Below are 19,915 nucleotides of genomic sequence, written 5' to 3'. Positions count from 1 at the left end.
ACAGTGCTGTTTGCTGGGAGGTCTGCTAGTCGTGAACTCGACTTTTGTATTATTCATACATAACACATATTTCATCTGTGTTAAGTAAGTTACCCAAGAGAGCCAAAAACAGGCCTCACAAAAGCATATCTGTTTTTAGCTGCACTCTTTCAACAGTACGAGTTACAAAATAGTTCTAATTTTGACAACAGTAAAAAACATCATTGCTCTCATGTTATCAGTTATCATAGCAGCAACTGTGCTCCCTGGCCCAGTGAGTCTAGAGTTTAAAAATATCTTTCAGCAAATTTATTTTCGTCATATTATATAATGCCAGCTTTAGAGGTAGCCAGAATTCGGAGCACCGGTTTGTACACAAGGTGTCACCTCGAGCGAAATCTCATAAACAAACGCTGTTTACCAGTGTCACAGTTTAGCCTATAGGGAAGGTGAGGGTGAGAGGTGAAGGCGTTCCATTAAGGTCTGTGGTTTGTACACATCCATCACAGTTTAGCCCTCAAAGGGGACCTTAATAAAAAAAAAAAAAAGAGTAAAATAATTAAAAGGACAGGGTGACATTTGCATTTGTAAAAGAGGGGAAAATAAGCACTGCCTGATGACTAAACTGATGACGACAATGTTCCTCTCAAATGCCAAATATTGGTCTCTTGCCCCCCTCTCGTCGACTTCTCACTTGCTCATCACTCTCCTGATCTCCATCCATAATTCTGTTTCTACTGACATTTACCTCACCTGCACCTGCCGTCCCTTCTCCTACATGTTTTTTCTCCCAATACTTTCTACTCTCACATACTTGTTTCCCGGCTTCTTACTCATCACCACCATCGCCCTGCTCCTCCACCTCCTGCATGCAGCTCCTCCTCTCTCAACACAGATGACACCGCATGCCCCAGCCGCCCCCACAGTCTGACACAAGCTGCCACTACGCGGCTCTAGTGCCGCCACGGGTGCCCTGTGATGCAGGAAGGAGGGGCTTTGATGGAGCTGAAATCGACGGGGGGGGAGAAAGAGGAGTTGGAGGGAGGCACCGACTGCACGGCGCTGCGAACATCAGGCTGACCGGAGAGCGAGGCCCGGGCGGCTGCCCACTGGCCCCGTCGCTCACGTGATGCTCTGCAGCCCACATGGCAAAACACGAGCGTGGGTGGGACATGTGCGTCTGCGTTGTGTATGGATGACATCCCATGTTGCCTACAGGCACAACTGAGTGCAGCGAACAAGAGCGGGGTTGTGATGGCAGCACGCAGCATCTCTTTTGTTGTGGGATAGAGGCGAAAAAAGGGTGTATTTTGCTCTCTGTAGCCAACACATGCTTCCACCAACTTATTCATCAGCTCCAAGTGATGCACTTTAGCCTTTTTTTATCTCGTAATGAACAGAGACCAATACGCACCGCCGTTCCTGCTTCGGCAGCATTTCGGAGTGCTCTCGCCAGACATTACACACACTGTCAGACAGAAATACTGACGCATTCTGATCTAAGCAATGGGCCAAACTCAACTGAATCATTCCCTCATTATCTGGGGATATTGAATCCAAAGGAAGAGGTGGAGGGGGCAGGAAGGAATAAATATGGTGTAGGAGAGCAAGAGAGAGGCAGGGAGACAAAGAGATGATGCATAGGGAGTAGGTGAAAGCATGCTCGCAAATACACACATCCAGTGCGGTGAAATACACGCTCGCCGCGCCTGATGGAACAATCAAAGAGATATCGTAAATGAATAAGAGTATGAAAGGAAGATCACAGGGCCAGTTGTGAGCAATTTGCACGGTTCTGGGTAGCAGCTGGCACTGCCTGCTTAATGGAGCAACATATGATGAACAGTCGAGGATCACACAACACTACCACGACCCGACCACATTGTGAATCACCACCATGACTCTGTCCACCCAACGCTCTCACTCGGGGGCCAACTCATGCTGAGTCATGCTTGCTCAGATAATATTGGAAACACATAATGTATACAACTGCCTCTGCATAATGGCGCAAGGAATATGCAAACCATTTGCATTAATGCATTCATCTCTTTAGAGGCATGCAACGGGGTTTCAGTGGGAAAGAGTTTTTTTTTTTTTTTTTCTCAGAGACACAAGCTAACGACAAGCTGATGAACATTTAACAGCCGGAATACTGATGAGCATTTAAGAATCATAATTCCCTCTGGAAGTCGAGGAGACCAAAACACAGCAAAAACAAGACTGAAGTGCATTTGTCAGATTTCTGGAGACAAGATTTCAAATGTTGATTATGTAAACAGGTAATTGCTTACTAATGTATTCACCATTTCAAACTTCAAAAGGCCAAAATAAGTACAACATACAATTTGCAACCAAGTGGCTAAAACTGGCAGGCCAATCCAGCTTTAAGGATTTTAATATACAATAAAAAAACACTGAGCATCTGCTTGTGTTCTGCTGGAAGGCTATGGGTCCTGTTATTTGACATGTACCGCCCATTTAAACGTTGTTGCAGACCAACATCAGAGCAGTTCTGGCAGCACACGGGGGGACCTACACAATATTAATCATGTGGTTTTAATGTTGCAGCTGATTAGTGTATATTATGGTTGGTGTAAATGTGTTTGCTCATATTCGTTCATCAATCAACTGATTTAAAATGCTCGTGCAAACTTTCCGTATGCGTCAGCAGCATTACAAAATGATGCTGGGATTTTTATTTTTTTTTGCTTTACTGTGCAAATGGAGCACAAGTCTAAGTTTTGGTGAAGGGTAAGTTAAATAATATATTTGGAAAAGATGAATAACTGACTGAGTTTAGTTTGTTCTGTTTTCCACGGGTACTAAGCCTCCCAGGTTGGGCTACTTTTTTTCTTTTTTTTTAAGGGTTTTTGTAAATCTCACATGTCCCCCAGAATGTGTATTTCAAGTTTCAAAATGCTGCACAGATCATTAGGTCAGCCAGGCCGAGAAGACTTTTGATTTTAGCTCTGCTCTAAATGGACCATTTCGGTGTGGTATTAAATTGCTGCTGCCCACAACCCTTTTACCAGGAGGGGTTCAGTAAGAGGAGCTAAGAGGAGGAGGCGGAGCCACCAGGGGGCGGGACTTATCCTGCTGTGACATCACAATAGGCTGCAAACCTGAACTGTTTGTTTCTGATTAATGGAGGAAAAGCAAGAAACAAGGAGATGGTCTTCACTCATATTTTGCAGGTTTCTAGACACATTGGGGACATTTTTGCTCAAAAGCAATGATAAAGTGCATAATATGGCCTCTATAAAGCATGTGGTTTTGGAGTAGATCCAGAGAAGAAACTCAGCAGTGTAGCACCTCAAACAAGCACCAGTATTTTTAGAAAGCTTACAACGCTAGTGAAAGTGTTTTTCTACCTACCAGAGTCGAAGGAAGCTTTTTTTTCACAATGGATTTGTCATATTTGCCTACACTGGAGGATGAGTGAGGAGGTTTGGTAGGGATTAGTTTCGTACTTGTGTGAGAATGAGTTGAAGATATTGACATCATGTGCGTCAATATACAGAAAAGTGGCCACGTTAAACAACTTTCTTTACATACTTTATAAGGACTAACCTATGAATTCCGGCATCAACTAGAAACAATTAGGCCTATTTTGTATAGCACAGTATAGACAATTTTATGTCAATAATAAATTCTTAGACAGACTACTGATGCAACTACAAGCTCCAGGAACTTTTCCCTGACATCTGCAATACAGGTCAAATAAAACAGGCCAGAACCTCACATCACTTTGATGCTAAACATGTTTCAGCTGTGTTTAGAGTACCTATAAAACTATACAGAGCTGCTCTGCAGTGCCGGCTCCGCTTCTCATTTATGTTTCATGCTTTGAGCAGGACTGAATACCATAGCTGTCAAGAACTGAAAATCAACAAATCCTCCCATGCTGCAAAAAAAGGAACAACATAAATGCACATTTTTCATGAAATACAATACCATCAGAGAGAGCGTTTTCATCACAGGGCTGTGTGATGTTGTGGCTATTTTTTCATCTATAATATATTTGTTAATCTATAATTCTTTGATGATACAAACAAGGAGAGTGGAGCAGCTCTCATCTTTACTTTATGTCCTGTGTGCTAAATCAAGTACTGACAATCAACATTCAGTTAACTATTTATGCATGGAAACTTGGGTAAAAGTAGGTACGCGGTTAGGTCAATGCAGGAAGTGAATGCGGCGTACTGTAAATATGTATCCGTATGTGTGAGGAGGGAGGCACAAAGGGTCATAGCAGTTAGAGTGTGGATGAGGGATGCATTAGCCAGTGAGGTAATGACCAGAGGAACAGCAGTCTGAGCCACTCAGTCGAAACATACAACAGTGCAGACAAGGTGACTTTCCCTTTTAGCCATCACCCAAACCTGGCTGCTTGTGTGTGTTAGTGTGAGTGTGTTGGACGGCGGCCCACTGAGCTTGGCGCTTGTCAAAACTGAGAAGACTGTGATGAAAGAGAAAAACAGCCAGGACTAGAGGGGGGCTGCTGCCTGAGCCGTGGCTGCATGTTAATGTCCCTGTAGGAAACCTATATTAATATTATCAAGTAGAGGTGCAACGGATCACAAAACTCCTGATTGTATCACGGCTTTGAGTCACGAGTTGGATCATTTTTCAGATCAGCAAATGCTGCCAGGACTGTCACTGTCAACTGCTTTGAACATGCAACGTTCATGTAAACACGCAACACGCAACTCTGCATGAAGATTCAGGAAATGATTCCTCGTCGAGGCAGCTTCCAGCGCCGTGTATCTGTTTATCTGCAAGCAAGATTATACAAAAACTACCCAGTCAAATTTAATGAAACTTGGTGTAGAGGTGGAGCATCGCCAATTACATTCTGATGTGAATCCAGATCACTTTCCTTAAGATCGCAAGATAGCGCATTGGCCTTGGCAAAGAACTGGTCTCTCCGAGTGCCCTTCTCGTTACTTTACAAAAAAGTAACAGCTGCAGTGAAACTGCATTTCATACTATGTTGGTGAAAGTTTGCAATTAAAACGCGAGCCGGACCGTGGGTGGCAACTACGGCCTGTTACACCACTATTATCAAGGGCTTTGAGATGCCAGAAAGCATAATATGGTTCTCATGATTCAGCCAGATGGTTTAAAGTAAACTTCCTGAATGGATAAAAATAGCAGCATGAAATAACCGCCACTACAATAGCACTACAAAGCAGATATATATGTACATGTCATTGTATGTTGACCTAAGTCACAATCATTACAGTAGATGATGCTGTTTAATTGAGATTCTTTCCTATTTTTCCAACCGAGTCAAACAGTTTTCTATTAAAACTTTGTAGAGACTGGATAACCAGCTCACCTAAAGACTGTACATGTTGTTTGATGCTATAAAATTACACCATTCAGTCAGTGACTTAGAGGTTTGTTCACTTTTCTAATAAGTAAAACCCAAAAAATCTCCATTTCAACACATCTAATACATGAATCAGTGAACACATACATTTTGATGCTGTGACCTTCATTCCCCATTCTGGTTTCATTTACATGGTTTTGTAAAGCCCCTTTCAGATGTGCACACATTCACACTCATCTAAATGTGTCGACCTCATGTCCAGAGTCGCCAGCCTCACTAGGTCAGAACCGGGAATATTTCCTGCCAATAGCTTGAACCTGCACCAAGATTCGATAATCAACGCAGGTCTTACTTTAATGATGAGCGAGGGCAGCTTCTCTATATGGTCACTGGAGCACATCCACATTTATTAGTGCTACTACTACTGCAAATATCCCGCTGTGAGACTAAAATTCCACTAATTAAAATAAAAACTTGCTATGAGAGAAAATATATTCACTCTGGTGCACGGATCAGACTTTTATAGTAAAATACCGTCTTGGCAGCTGTGAACCACCAACATTCTAACATATAACTAAATGACAGCTTGTAAACTGTGTATGGACAGAAAAATACAGAATGTCATTTGCCTTTAGAGCAGGGGTGTCCAATCCTGGTCCTCGAGGGCCACAGTCCTGCATGTTTTAGATGTTTCCTTCTTCCAACTCACCTGACTCAAATGATCAGCTCATCATCAAGCTCTGCAGAAGCCTGATAACGATCCTGATCATTTGAATCACGTGTGTTGGAAGAGGGAAGCATCTAAAACATGCAGGACTGTGGCCCTCGAGGACCAGGATTGGACACCCGTGCTTTAGAGCCTGATCGATCCTGTCTTTACGGTAATAAACTTGCTATTAGTTTAGGTTTACTTTTATTAATTGGTAGCTGCTTAAGTGCTGTGACTCTTTCCATCACTCTGATCGTATGTAAGCCATGAGGAACACTGACGTAAATGTTTGAATGACAGAACACCATAACTTTATCATGTTGATGAAGCCAGCAATGTTTCCTGTCATGTTTATTTCAGTAGCAGGGCTTTACATGCGCCGTCCATATCTCTGCAGCCGACAGTCATAGTTTCTGAGGCCTTCAGTATATTTTTATGAGACTTTAATGAGGTAGTAACATACTGTGTATCACCGGGATGTTAGTCGATCTGCTGGCATTTATTTGCTTGACATCTGATCCTTGTTAGAAACCGACACCGGCGTCTTCGCGGGATAAAAAACAAGGAGGATCAATTAATCGTCACAGTGTTGAATGTCTTCACTTTACATGATCCATTTGATGTTGACTACGGAGAAAAAAAGCTGACACAAAGCGCTTCCACCGGGCTCGACTGCACCCTCGCATCTAACTGCTTTAACTGCTGACAACTACAACTACTGCTCGTACATATTATTACCACTGCTGTTGTGTTTTCAGCCCGCAATCTAACAGCTGCCAGGGTTATTTATCTGCGGCCCAATGCGAGATGGCAGAAGAGCTGTTTTAGCCATTTCGCCAAAAGAAAATTGTATCAGCCATAACAACAAACTACAGCAACAATTTTCTAGTAGTGCTGCAATCATCTGAGGTAGATTAGTCCTGAAATTTCACCAGAACAGACTTTTCTATTTGCGAAGTCGAGGACGACAGAAAACACAACATGAAAACAAACTTGCACTTAGGCACAGCCGGAAAAGAGGGAAAAAAATATATATATAATTCACATGCATTAGTAACCGCAGCCCCAACATATTTTAATAGCAATTTAAAATCACTGGTAATATGTAATATCAGTATACATGATTTTGCACTCAAGTGAAAATATAACGCTATTTCTGAGGCTGCAGCTTAACTGTGGAAATCGATGCAGACTTCTTTTTTTTTTTTTTCTTTTTTACGGCTCCGAAGAGCCACCAGCCCTCTCTTTATTATCATTACTTGCTAGAGAATAAGTAATGGCGAGCAAAATGTAAATAACAGGGTACTTAATATATTTTTTTGGCTCTACTCACAAGCTCAAACCAGCCAGCAAATACATTATAAATGTCCCAAAACAACGACGCCTTTCCGTATTTCATCATAAGCAAATATTTCTTTCAGATTGCTGCCCACTGGGAGGCGTTTTAGCGGCACACTCAAGCTGATGCTGCAAATTACATGTGACAGAAGCAATTTTGGGATATTTTCTCACACACAAACTGCAGTAAGTGTTATGAATTAGATTAAGCGGGGGAATATTGAAAGTCTGATACTTCCTCTGCCAACTCAGCAGCTTTAATTGATAATGCAATTTTGTTTTTTTGTGGGGGTTTTTTTTCCCCCTTCTCCTTCTCCTTCCTTTCAGGCAAAGTGGGCTGATTATTACTTTTGCACATTTACAAAAACAGCTGCACCGATGAAGCAAATGCCAGTTGCACCAAATACATTGCGTGTGTGTGTAGAGGGAACAACCACATTGTAAGTTGCACTATACTACTACACTAGTCATGCACCTGAGCTCAATCTGTATTCATTTGAGCCCCTCCTACCTCTCTGAGGCAGCCCATGAAATTGTTGCTAACTGGGGATCCTGGCAGGTCCGCAGTGCTGGGGCTCCCACCCACGTAGAAGAAATCATCGGAGCCCAGCATGGTGTAGTCTTCCTGGGTGTAGCCGGTGGTGGTGAGGATCCCATCAACGGAGATTGTCACCTGTTGAGGGGTAACACATAGCCAAAGCCAAGCCATTACACTCTGGGATTCGATCTCGTGCTGTGTATAAAACACACCTCCTTCCTTGGTCTGCATTTGAAATGAGCTTTTCTTTAGGTTCCACACTGTAGGTTGGATTCTCATTTAACCGTTTTTTTTTTTTTTCAGAATCTTTTGGTACCTTGAAGCCATTGTTTTGGACCAGACAGCGTTTTGATTTTGTTAATGGAATTTTTGCCGTAGGATTCACAGGACAGGTAAAGAAAATATGGCAGAGGCATATTTTCTTTATCTTTGATGGGGGTAAGAGAATGGATTCCTAGGTTTGGTTCAGAAACTTCAGGTTGGGGGGAGGGTTAGTACAATGTTCAAACCAAGGACAAATTGATCGCACTTGTCTTAGGTTTCGGGATTTATTTGTAACTGCAGACACACACATATACAGTACACATATGTAAACGCACAAAACACTCGGACGCGCGCACGCACGTCTCCACACGCGCTCACAGTCGTTCTCACACCAATATTCTCACGTTCTCCTCTCTCTTGCAGACATCTACATCTATATATCCACACACATGCAAAACAAAGGGAGGCTTTTCACACCACATCAATGTGCAAACCAAGGTCATCACTGTTAGAAGGCAAATTAAACACACTTAACTGGACATGTAAGGGAGTAAGTGGATCAATGGTGCCATACAAAGCTGGAACAAACCACACGGGCTGCAGCGGCTCATGCACAGTCAAGACCAGAGCCCATATTCAAATACACTCTCAGAATAGCAGATGCTGATCTCTGATCAGGTTTAGCCCATGTGCCATTTTTTTTTTTTTGCAACGTTAATGTCACCGAACCAGACCGATAATCCCAGATCAGAATGCTTATTCTTGGAAATGTTGAGCATATGGGCCCGGGGGTAAGGGTGGTCAAAGGTAAGCCAAAACACACCAACACCACTTTCACCAGCATGCTACAAAAGTACACACAGGGAGGGCAAAGTGAGTGATACGGTGACGGGTGAGTGAATGAATTAGAGTGTTAGTGGTTATTCTGGGTGACAGGGTTTGAGGTTATATGAAACTGGGAGGTGATAGGTCAATGAAGTGTGGGCATGCCATGCGCCATAGTGAGTTGGAAACAACTGTCAGAGCTCCCGCAATGAAGGTTAAGGGTTGCCATTTTTTTTCTCGTTTAGGGCTCGGTGTCGAGGTCACCATCTTTGGGATTGTGGTAAGCTTCTGTCAGTTCTGGACGACAGTCCTCACAAAAAATGGGGACTTTTTGTGTGAAAAAAAATAAAATAAAAAAAAATAAGTTGCCCTGACAAAGGCGAAGAAGTCAATTATTTTACTTGTTGGAAATCTGCAGTAATGTGGAGGAAACAAAGAGAAAAAAGTAAAAGCCAAAGTGAAAAAAAACAGGATGGGGTATTGTGGGGTAAAGAAGGAGGTTGTTGGCAGGTCAGGGAGGAAATTGAGAAGAAGCGAAGAAAGAATTGCCTGGTAATACAAACCCATCTCCTCATTTTTTGATAAGAGTGTCTAGGATGGAACTCAAAGAGAACGAATAAAAGAAGAGAGAGGGAGGGGACACACGGCAAACCCAAAAAAAAGACAATAAGAATGATATCTACCAGACAATGTAGTTTGTTTACCATAGCGTGTCCAATGCCTGATTGCTTTCCAGAAAAAGGGGAAGAAAGGAAATCAAAAGAATAGTGAACAAAAAAGGTTGTTAATAAGGATGGACAGAAAACAAAAACCAAAAGCAACGATGAAGAATTAGGATGTTAGTACATTAGTTGGTTAGAAATTGGTTAGTAGTAAAAAATGACTTTTATCATGGATGAGTTAGTGTCGCGGTGAATAAACACTACACGATTTGTCAGAGATTCGCTGCAGTAACAAAGTGCCACCGTGCCATCCTAGCCAAATTTTCTACATCAGAGTCCTGCAAGGAAAGGAAGAAAAAAAAACAAAGACAAGTACTGTAAGATGTCAGGTAAAAATTTGTGTAGGATGGCTTGAGTTCCAACAAAACTTGTAGTGTTTGTTTCACCTTTATTCTAACAAAGTGTGCCTTTCAAAGAGGAAAGAAAATGAAAGTGAAAGAGAGACAGATCTGTAGAAAGAAGGAAAGAAGAAAGCAGGCAAGCAGACCTTGGCTCTTAGCTTATAACCCTCTAAACTGTGTGTTATCCTGTTGGGATTTTCAGGCTACAACTATTTACTAACCTGTGGGACAAAAGCTTACTGTCAGGGAGGGTCAGAAAATCAGCACTTACTTGTTGTGCTGCTCTGAGAGCAGCACTAAATGCTGTCTCACCTTGCCGACAAACTAAAGGTCGACCGAGACAATGAACAACTCCACATTCTGCAACTACCTCCGTGCAGCTCTACTCTGTTTCTACGGCACTCCTGTCTTAAAGGCAATATGAGCTAACTTTGAATTACATTAAGAAAACGGAAAACAATATCTGTCAGATTCTGCTTATGCTGAACAGATGCCCATTTGATGGAAATGTATCTCTATCTTTAAAAAGCATCATGATCATCGGTGCTATAAATACTGCGTTAATGGATGGCTCAAAGGCAAAACACTCTGCGTCTGGCTTTAAAGTGAAAGTCTATATTCTACACAAGCATATAAAAAAAATAAAAAATCACAGTTTCTGAAAGCAAGGAGATAGTGACAGCGCCTGATAGAAGTGTCAGCTCAGGGGAGTGTGAAGCAAAATAGATTTATCAGATAACTTTAATTTGAGGACACAGAGAACTCAAGTTCAATACGCCGATAAACAGGAGAGAAGAAAACACCTAGCAGAACAGTACTTTGAATACGCTACCATTCACATGCCATAGAATTGCTTTGCCCTGTGTCCTTTAGCTATTCATTCAGTAGGAGAGAAATTAGACAATGACATTAAAACAAAAAAAAAGAAATCATGTCACTGTAAAGACAACCAAAAGTATAATGACATCTATCTCAGTAATATATCTAGCGATGGAATGACAACCAAGGTGACATTCTTAATGCCAGCTCCCTCTCAGAAGCTCATGGAAGCAGCTTTATCTAAAGCCAAGAAAGAAAAAAAGAAGAAAAAAAAACACCTGTCTCCAAACTCCGTCCATCACTGTTACCCCCGATTACCTGTCTCAGGTTGCGTGTCACTTTGATGTCGTGCCAGGAGTTGTCATTGAATTTTCCATTGACTGGCTCGACGATGGCCTCGAAGGCCCCGGAACCCAGATTGATGACGAGGGAAACCGCCCCATCTTTTAGCGCCAGGTTGACATAGTCTGCGGATTTCCCCGTGTGGAGCAGGAGGCCGTTGCGTTGCCACGTCTTGAAGGACAGCGTGATCTCGTCGCTGCTGCTCTGAATGGGGTTCTGCGACAGGTCGTAGCAGAAGTACTCCGAGCCCCGGAAGGTGGCCACGTTCTCCTCCCTCGCTGCAAGAGAGAGAAAAGAAGCAAACGTTACTTTTTCGAGGTCACGCAACAGGTAAGCCACGCATTCTTCAGCTGAGCTCGCCGCCGCAGCGCTGCGTTGTGATTCATCACACGCCTTCCAACAAACTGTTTCTTTCTCATTATCACGTTCATTCTCACATTCGCTGTAAAATCGGCTAAATATGAAACAAGCATCCGTGTTGGTCCCGGCATCAATCACGAAGCAGCCTCGGTAAATATGAGAACTGCTGGAGAGAAGGTTGCATCGAGCGGGCACGCGCACAAACACACAATACACACCGCTCGCCATAATTACAGCTATGATAATCCCATCATTCAGTCCAGATCATAAAATCCTATCTGTACGACCGTGGGTATAGGTTTCGCATGCAGCCTCCAGACAGACAGACTACTTATGATGGAACACTATTCCCCGCTAATGGTGCACATAAATCAAACATAGTCTGATTTTACAGTTTTATATCACTCCGCTGTTGCAAAGTGACTTCCTGAGCCCATTTTTTAGATCGACACGGAGAGTAAGGTGAGACAGCACCGAGTGAGTGGGTTCAAGGATGGATGGAAAGAGTGAGAGAGCAAAAATAAAATCGCCGGGCTGAGGAGGAGGGGAAAGTGAAGACTCGAGAGGATCAGAGGGGTTGTGTTTCTTTATGATCTATGATGAAATAATTGACACTTTGCTTTCTGCCTCTCGCATGTTGGTCAGTCCGGGTGTGGCTGAATCGATGTTTTCCACTGTAGGAACATGTGGGGGCATTGTAGGGCGGCCGGAATATTTGTATTTATGTGTGCTGACGATGAGAACCACGCCTGTAAAACCTCTTTCGGGGTTGTTTTCGGAAAAGAAAACAGTGTCTGGTTAACTTTCTGAACCCCAAAATGCTGCTGGGCTTTCAAGGTGTGTTATGGACGAAATTACACCATTTATCAGAGCCAATTACTGTAAAAAAAAAAGAAGAAAAAAAAAGAGAATCGTTGGATTTTCAACCTTTAAGCCCTTGAACAAATCATGTGTGAATCACAGTTGCATCATGGGAAGCTAACAAATCTAAGCGAAAACTGTGATAAGCCCATTCTCATCCCAACCAGTTGAGGCAGATGGCCGCCTTTCCTCAGCCTGGTTCTGTCTGAGGTTTTTTTTTTTTTTCCCTTCCATTGGAGTTTTTTTTGTTTTGGTTCCTTCCTACTGTTGCTGACTGCTAACTTAGAGGGAATCCAAAGGCAACTCTGGATTGTTGGGTTCTCTACTTAAATTCGCAAGGTCTCCACCTTACGATGTTAAGCACTGTGAGATGACATATGGTGTGAACAGCACAATATAAAGAAAATCAACTTGAATTAAATTGAATCGAATGTATAGTTTTTAAAAAATCGCCACAAACAAACTGTTCGTAAGCTGTCACGTGACAAAATTTTGGAACCTTTCACCTGAACTGCAGGCAGTGTTTTCACAGAGCAGAGAGGAGACGAGTATGGGAACAAATTTAAGGGATTGAGAGAAAAATAAAACCTAGTTGATCAATTAAATAAATGCAGCATGGCTCAGAAATGGTGCACTGAGGAACAAGCTGTCAGCAACTTGTTGGGAGATGTGTCAGCATGGTGAGAAATCTTTCTACATTTTAAGAGCAGAGTGGTGTGAAAAACCCTAGTTTGTGAAGAAAGGGGTTGTTTATAGGATAGGTAACACCTGTGGGGACTTGGAAAAATGTCAGGTTTTTCCATTTTTGTAAAATAAATAATCAAAGAAAAGCAACTTTTTGGCTTTTTCTTAAAAAAAAAAAAAAGGAAGAAAAAAAGAATTTGGGCATTATAACTGTATCTTTATGCCCACAACACATTTCTGAGTTCCTCCATTACTTGTGGCCATGCTTGTGCTGTTTCCGTAGAGGTGCAGGACTTTATATTGCAGTGAAAAATGAGTCCACAGTGAGGAAAGTGTGGCAGGAGAGAAAAAAAAAAGACCCAAAAACTGCTCTGGGTTCAGCTCGGACAAGACAAATGCTGATCCGTTAAACCTGGAGGGAACAACAAGTGCCACTTCTCTGTCCTCTTGATGTCATCAAGTAGCAGTTCTCCTCTCTAACATCACCCTAAAAGTGAAAAACCTTCCATTTTCTCTCTACCTTCCCATAGAACAGGAGTTTTAGTAACTATTTGTAAGGCATTCAAATCTGTCTGCCCCAAGTGGAAATCCACCTAACGAGAGACAACATCAAGTTCACTTATTCATTTATGTCTTAAGTTGGACATGCAACACCAACTCAGTGTTGGAGGAGACGATTCCTCCTCCAAGGACACCGTGTTGAAGGCATCCTCTTTTAACAATGGGTAACCTTCAGAAAAAGTCCCGGCAACACACTAAGCCAACTAGTTGCTGTGGCACTTGGTAACAGTAACTACGCCATTACCTGTAAACAAAACCCCTTTGGAATCCGTCATTGCATTTCCTGTGTGTCCTGCGTTTTCCTTTTGTGTAGTCACAGACAAGTCACGATGGCCACGAGTGAAAGAAGAAATAGCACAAGTGGGAAGATGAGAGAGAAAAATGGAAGAGAGAGAGAGAGAGCGAGAGTGAGCGAGCGAGCACAGGGGCTGCAAGCTGTAAAGCTTCGGTTTGTTGTTTTGGATCAGGCAATATGTAAACATGAGGGAGCTGTGTTGTGGAACTGGCAGAAAGATACAGAAAAAAAAAATGAGAATACTGAGAGAGAAACAAATGGAAAGTGGAGCGCGGCTGTGGGATGATGGGGTGCTGATTCCGGTCGTGGAGAAATTCTCCCCTCGGCGTCAAACTCATGTCTCCGCACAACACGGAGACAGGAGGAAATAGTATGGGAGGCAACAAAGGACCTGCGAAAGCCCTCATCCATGTGCCAGGAGAATAAATAGAAACCCATTATTACCACTGAGACAGCAGCGCAACACGGAGATGCAGAAAAATATACATTGGAAGATCAAACAAAAAAAAATAATAAAATAAAAAATCCCTCCATCTCCACTGATTTCATGCATCTAATGTAAGAAATTGCCCAGGCTTTGACAGCATGGAGAAAGCAGCTGGTTGTACATTCATGCAATATTGTTCTCGGACATCAAAAGCATAATGATTGGGCTGTAATTGCTGAAAACAAACAGCAAATGGCACGTCAGTTCCATCAACTCTGCCATATATATATATATATATATATCCACATAATTACATCAGTGGCTTCAGACTCTGGTCCAAGTTGGCTTTATGGTACATGTGGACTGGTGTAGCCTCAAATCAAACAGAATTGGTGAAATAGTGTTTTGGTCACATTCTGTAAAAATTATCGATGCTACTCTTATATTAGCAGGCCCTCTGTCACATCTTGCCTGGAGGTCCCTTGCATACTCCTGATGGCACACTGGCAGGCAGATATGGGTAGAAGGCTGACTTTGTTAACACCTTTTCCGAATTCTAAAATACTACTTCCTTTACTTCTCCCAAGCAATGATCCTTGAAGTTGTTTACATTTTTGCATTAAGCCACTATTAGCCAATAGGTGGTCAGATTTATTAGACCACTGCCCAATGTAAGGGTTATGACACATCTGCCCTAAATTAACAGCATTGGTAATTACCAAAATCATGCTTTATGTTTTTGTAATGGTTAATACACCAGTATGTGGAAGCTCTTTAACCGAAATGATGTTTTTAATGCTAAAATATAATTATCATTGTTATCCATGTATCCAAATTTACTGTTTTACAAAAAGAACCCAGAAAAAACAGTAAAACACATTATTATCTCTTCATTAAGATGTCAAATTATAGTTACTTTCTTGCGTTCCTGAACAGACAAATGAGTTCTAATGGTTGAATATTATGCTGGATTAATTTTTGACTGGGATGCAAGATGGCGCAGTGGTTAGCACTGTTGCCTCGCAGCAAGAAGGTCGCAGGTTTGCATCCCGGTGAGGACACCTGGGCTCTTTCTGTGGGGAGTTTGGAGCAGCGTGGGTTCTCTCCGGGTTCTCTGGCTTCCTCCCACACAGTCCAAAAACATGTTGAGGTTAATTGGTGATTCTAAATTGTTGGTAGGTGTGAATGTGAGTGTGCTTGGTTGTCTGTCTCTAAGTGTGGCCCTGTGATAGACTGACTGGGATAGGCTCCAGCCCCCCTGTGACCCTAGTGACGATTAAGCGGTGTATAGATGATGGATGGATGGATGGATGGATGGATGGATGGATGGATGGATGGATGGATGGATGGATGGATGGATGGATGGATTTTTGACTTCTCAGAGAAGCCCAGTGAGACAAGTCAAAATTGGCCATAAAAAGGTGAATTTGGTTTGAAATTCCTCATTCCTGTTCCTGAGTACTTCATGATGCTACTAAAAAGCACAAAGAGGAACAACCCCTGCGTCTAACTTTTCCGTGTAGACCTCAGATCAACTCCAGCCACCTGATCTTCTCTGCTCTCACCTGACCCAAGGTGGAAAGGTTATTGTCATGGCAACTCCAGCATGCTTTAATTAGGCTGTCTATCTGAGGACTGCTTCTCATATTGCAAAACAGGCTTACAGAATGCAAACAGATTCCTGGTCACATGGTTATTACATTTGCCAGCGTAACAGTGGCTTTTACCGGTCCTGATATACGCTGTAGCGGGAGCTAAATGAGCAGTTTAACAGCACAATAGCTTCTGATTTGAGCCACGCCAACAGCAGCCAATGCCAGTTAGTCAGTCAACAAATAATGAAACAATTGCCCTTAAAGTTTTAATGCAGGCATTGATGGTTCCAAGATGATGAACCCTACTGACTTCAGTGATCTCCTGAGTCCACCGTGGAGGTTAATACGTGGTTTTAATTGAAATGAAATATATTTTTCACAATTAACAACTACTAGTAGGTGTATTGTCATGAAAGTTGGTTTGTGTTTTCATGATCTCCTCAGGATGAATTCTAATAACTAACTTTACTTCTATCTTGACTCATTAGGTCAGCATTTAACTTGTCTAACACTTAGCATCAGTATGTTTGCAGAGTATAGTGAGCATGCAAACATCAGCATTTACGTCTTGCTCTGATTTAAGTGTGCAGTTTATAACAGGTCTCTTGTTCGGACTTTCACAGGGTTTCAGACCGTTTTCACTATTTTGTTTGCACATGAAACCTAAAATCCATTGAGTGCAACTGGACACTGTCATTGGTTGTGTGTTCTCGGCGTTGCTGTTCCTCTGCTCCTCTCTAATGCTCTTTGAGCTACTGGCTTCTCCATAAATCTGCACTACTGTGGACTTGGGCTGTGGGTTTGAGATGGTAGCCGGCCTGTAGGATCAACGCACCACGCTGTCTGATCTTCTGTTTCATCTTCATATTATTTAGTCTACACACTGAGTATTACATATAATAATTTCTGTTTTTTACTATTTGCCTCGTTAGAGACATTAATAAATTACAACAATTTTTGGTTAATGCTCTTTATGCGCTTTATTGGTGCTGTTACTGCTAATGGTGCTTTATTCTGTTTTTTTGCTGACTCATCCGAGAGGCTTCCTGAATTCTCACCGACTGCTGAAGCGTTATTATCATCCTCAGCTCACTTGACTTCTTATACGTTACATGGCTTAATTATTTACCTGGAGCTCCCCAAAGGTCGGTTGTAAATGAGGCAACCTCTTGAATGTGACCTCATTTAAGAAGAAGCCTGGCTACCTTGAAGCGCTTACCAACAACCTCGATGACTGAGAATCTGCACAGACACACAGTATTATCCCGTCTCATTTGCTATGCCAATTGTAAACACAGCAGATTGTTTCACTGGGGAAGGGTAGTAGCCAGTAGCCCCCCCTGTAATTATGATGAGACAGTAATAAACCCAACACCAGTCCCTGCTGCAAGCTCCACACCCACCGTCCACGCACATTCTCAGTCCTGTTGTACAACTCTCCTGCGGGGGGGAAAAGGAGCTGAAGTCGGCAGCTTATTACATGGCGGCTGTTCTTTATCATTTCTTGTTGTCGCAATAAACAGATCAAGATTCATCCTCTTCATAACGCCACACTGCAGATGCCTGTCGGTTACACATATTATTGAAATGCCAAAAGGCGCGGGGTCACCAAAATTATGAGCCGGTGCACTTGAATGAAAAAGTTAGAGCCACTCCTGGAGCGACCGACGTAAACAGTTAGTCTGGCGTCCTGTTTTAGTAGTCGCTATATCTAAATCCTAAGATATTTTTCTCATAACTTGCTGTAAGTATCACATATTATATTTTGCCACTAAATACTAAGTAAAAGCCTCCCATCCTGTGATATCTTTGACTTCCCATATGTGTTAATTATAATTACAAAGTTGCTCCGGAGCTGTAAAAACCATCAATATAACATTGCTGCTATGAATAATAGAGAGGGCAAATTGATATAATGTAATATTTGTGCACTTCAGCAATATTAAACCTGTGGTAAGTGTATACGGATCCATAAAAACCAGGGGAAATGTATTGCCTGTTGAGACATGTTCTGCGCAGATCTGTGGCTTTCATATTGATCATATAGCAGGGTCATTTTCCCTTATTTTCGCCGCGGTCATCAATATTCCATTTGCGCGCTGCCTGGTCCGTGCACTGGGGGCCAGGGTTCGATTTCAAAATCCACTGGAAGCAATTAGCTCCTTCATTACCATCTCCTATTCTCTTCCGCTCCCCATCACCACCACACACACACACACACACACACACCTACACACACACCCAGGCTCCCTGAGCTCTCTCTCTTGCAGTCTGACCTCCAGGGCCTTTGGAGCAGCGAGCGCCGTCACCTTACAGAGCTCAGGTCCGCAACCTTCAGCCTCCTCTTTGGACCGCCGCGGGATATCGCAACTGTCCCTTATTACAGTGGGTGGGAAAAATGGACTTAAACCACGCAAAAGGGGGAAATCAGTTTAATGATCGGATCAGAGACTCGAGGCGTTGCGACTATCGTGGCGAAGCACCGACTCGAGACGCTGCAGCTGCGTTGACAGCGAGCCTCACCGCACACGGAGGCCGGTTGGGCAACTTAGTCCCAAGGAGGCTTCTCTGGTGAAGTGGACGCAATCCGCGATGACATCCAACACATCAAATGCATGTTCGCGCTGTATTTCGCAGATAAACAAGCCTTAAGTTGGAGACCTAAACATAGAAAGCCACGTTCTGCTTTTTGCTGTTTGCTGTGAGACGCCCACAGGAACGGCAGTCATTCAAGGTTGCAGTGTCATGCTACACAATGAATTTAAAAAAAAAAGGGAGCTGAAAATCCATGCCTCATCGCAGCCTTTCAGTTCTGATCTGTCTAGTCAATTCTCTGTTTTCCTCTTTCCCCCCCCAGAGTGACGAAACACCATCATTTTTTATAATTACAGCGCGTTTATCCCGATGTAGCCGAAAACGAACAATGTGCTAGCGCTAACTGTGCAACTGTAAGGCTTAGAGCTCAATGGTGAGCCATCGCACGTCAAACGAATTTGGAGCATCACGGCTGACGTCTCTCTTCAAAGGCAGGCGGCACTGTCAGACGGGCTAATGTCGCGGGGAGATTTGTTGGAATATGCTGCACGGTAGCACTTCACCGGCCAATTACCGAACCAATGTGCAATAATTAATTTAATTCAGGATGCAACAGCGCTGACGTCAGCGGAGCAAAAAAAAAGAAAAGAAAAGCTGTGGGATTTATTTTCCACTCAAAAAAAAAAAAACTCTCCACAAAACTGCACCCGAATGTGTCATCTTCTGACAGCTTTAAAGATGTCACATGACACATCTAAGAGGTTAAAGTGAATTGTCACCCTGACACTTCTTTTCTCATCTCGTATTTCATGTAACCTTGTGAAGCCGTGGCGGACGACCTGTCGGAGACTGCCTTTGATGTCTGCACGCACAGACTGAGTATGGAAGAGTGACAAAGCAGGGAGATAAACATAAACAGAAGTGACACGGAGGAAGCAAAAAAAGAGTCTAGGACAAAAGGAAGCGAGATAGATGGAAGCAGAGACGGAGATGGTGGGGGTGAAAGAAAAGAGAGTGTGGGAGAGGAAGAAAGAGCAGGAGAGTGAGTGTGGCAGATGGAGGGAAGGAGGGATGGAGGCACTTCCAATGGCTCTCCAGAGAAACAAAGTGACACTGTGTGTTAGGACTGGCGCTGAAGAGCCGTCCCTCTGGCTCCTGATTCCTTATTATTGCACCTGATAGCACACCGCCAAATCCCCGTGTCTGCTCCCCACCTCGCTAAGCCACAAACAACCCCCCCCTGCAAATCCAACTCGTCTTCATAGTATTTTTACACTCATCATCAATCATTCCTGCAACACTAAAATCCCCCGTGATCGGCTTTCTCGAATTAGTATCCAAGAATTGCGATTTCAAAGATTCTTGAAAGACCTCCTGCTGAAATA

At 42.9% G+C, this 19,915-nt stretch overlaps 1 protein-coding gene across 1 annotated transcript in view; it reads right to left on the bottom strand.

Moving 5' to 3' along the window:
* nrxn3b (neurexin 3b) overlaps positions 1 to 19,915 on the bottom strand; it is a gene marked incomplete at its 3' end in the record, with an annotated part of 274,338 nt that overhangs the window by 183,524 nt on the left and 70,899 nt on the right. Inside the window, exons 5-7 of the mRNA XM_008281996.1 lie at positions 11,189 to 11,490; positions 9,693 to 9,716; positions 7,873 to 8,034 (exon numbers count right to left, since the gene is read on the bottom strand). Of these exons, the coding sequence (XP_008280218.1) occupies positions 7,873 to 8,034; positions 9,693 to 9,716; positions 11,189 to 11,490 (488 nt within the window). The remainder of the gene's footprint in view (positions 1 to 7,872; positions 8,035 to 9,692; positions 9,717 to 11,188; positions 11,491 to 19,915) is intronic.

The sequence above is a fragment of the Stegastes partitus genome, unplaced genomic scaffold (genome assembly GCF_000690725.1).
Source record: "Stegastes partitus isolate 25-593 unplaced genomic scaffold, Stegastes_partitus-1.0.2 Scaffold254, whole genome shotgun sequence".
Taxonomy (NCBI): domain Eukaryota; kingdom Metazoa; phylum Chordata; class Actinopteri; family Pomacentridae; genus Stegastes; species Stegastes partitus.
Note: the sequence above shows the minus strand (reverse complement) of the source record. Positions and strands in the feature narration are given on the sequence as shown.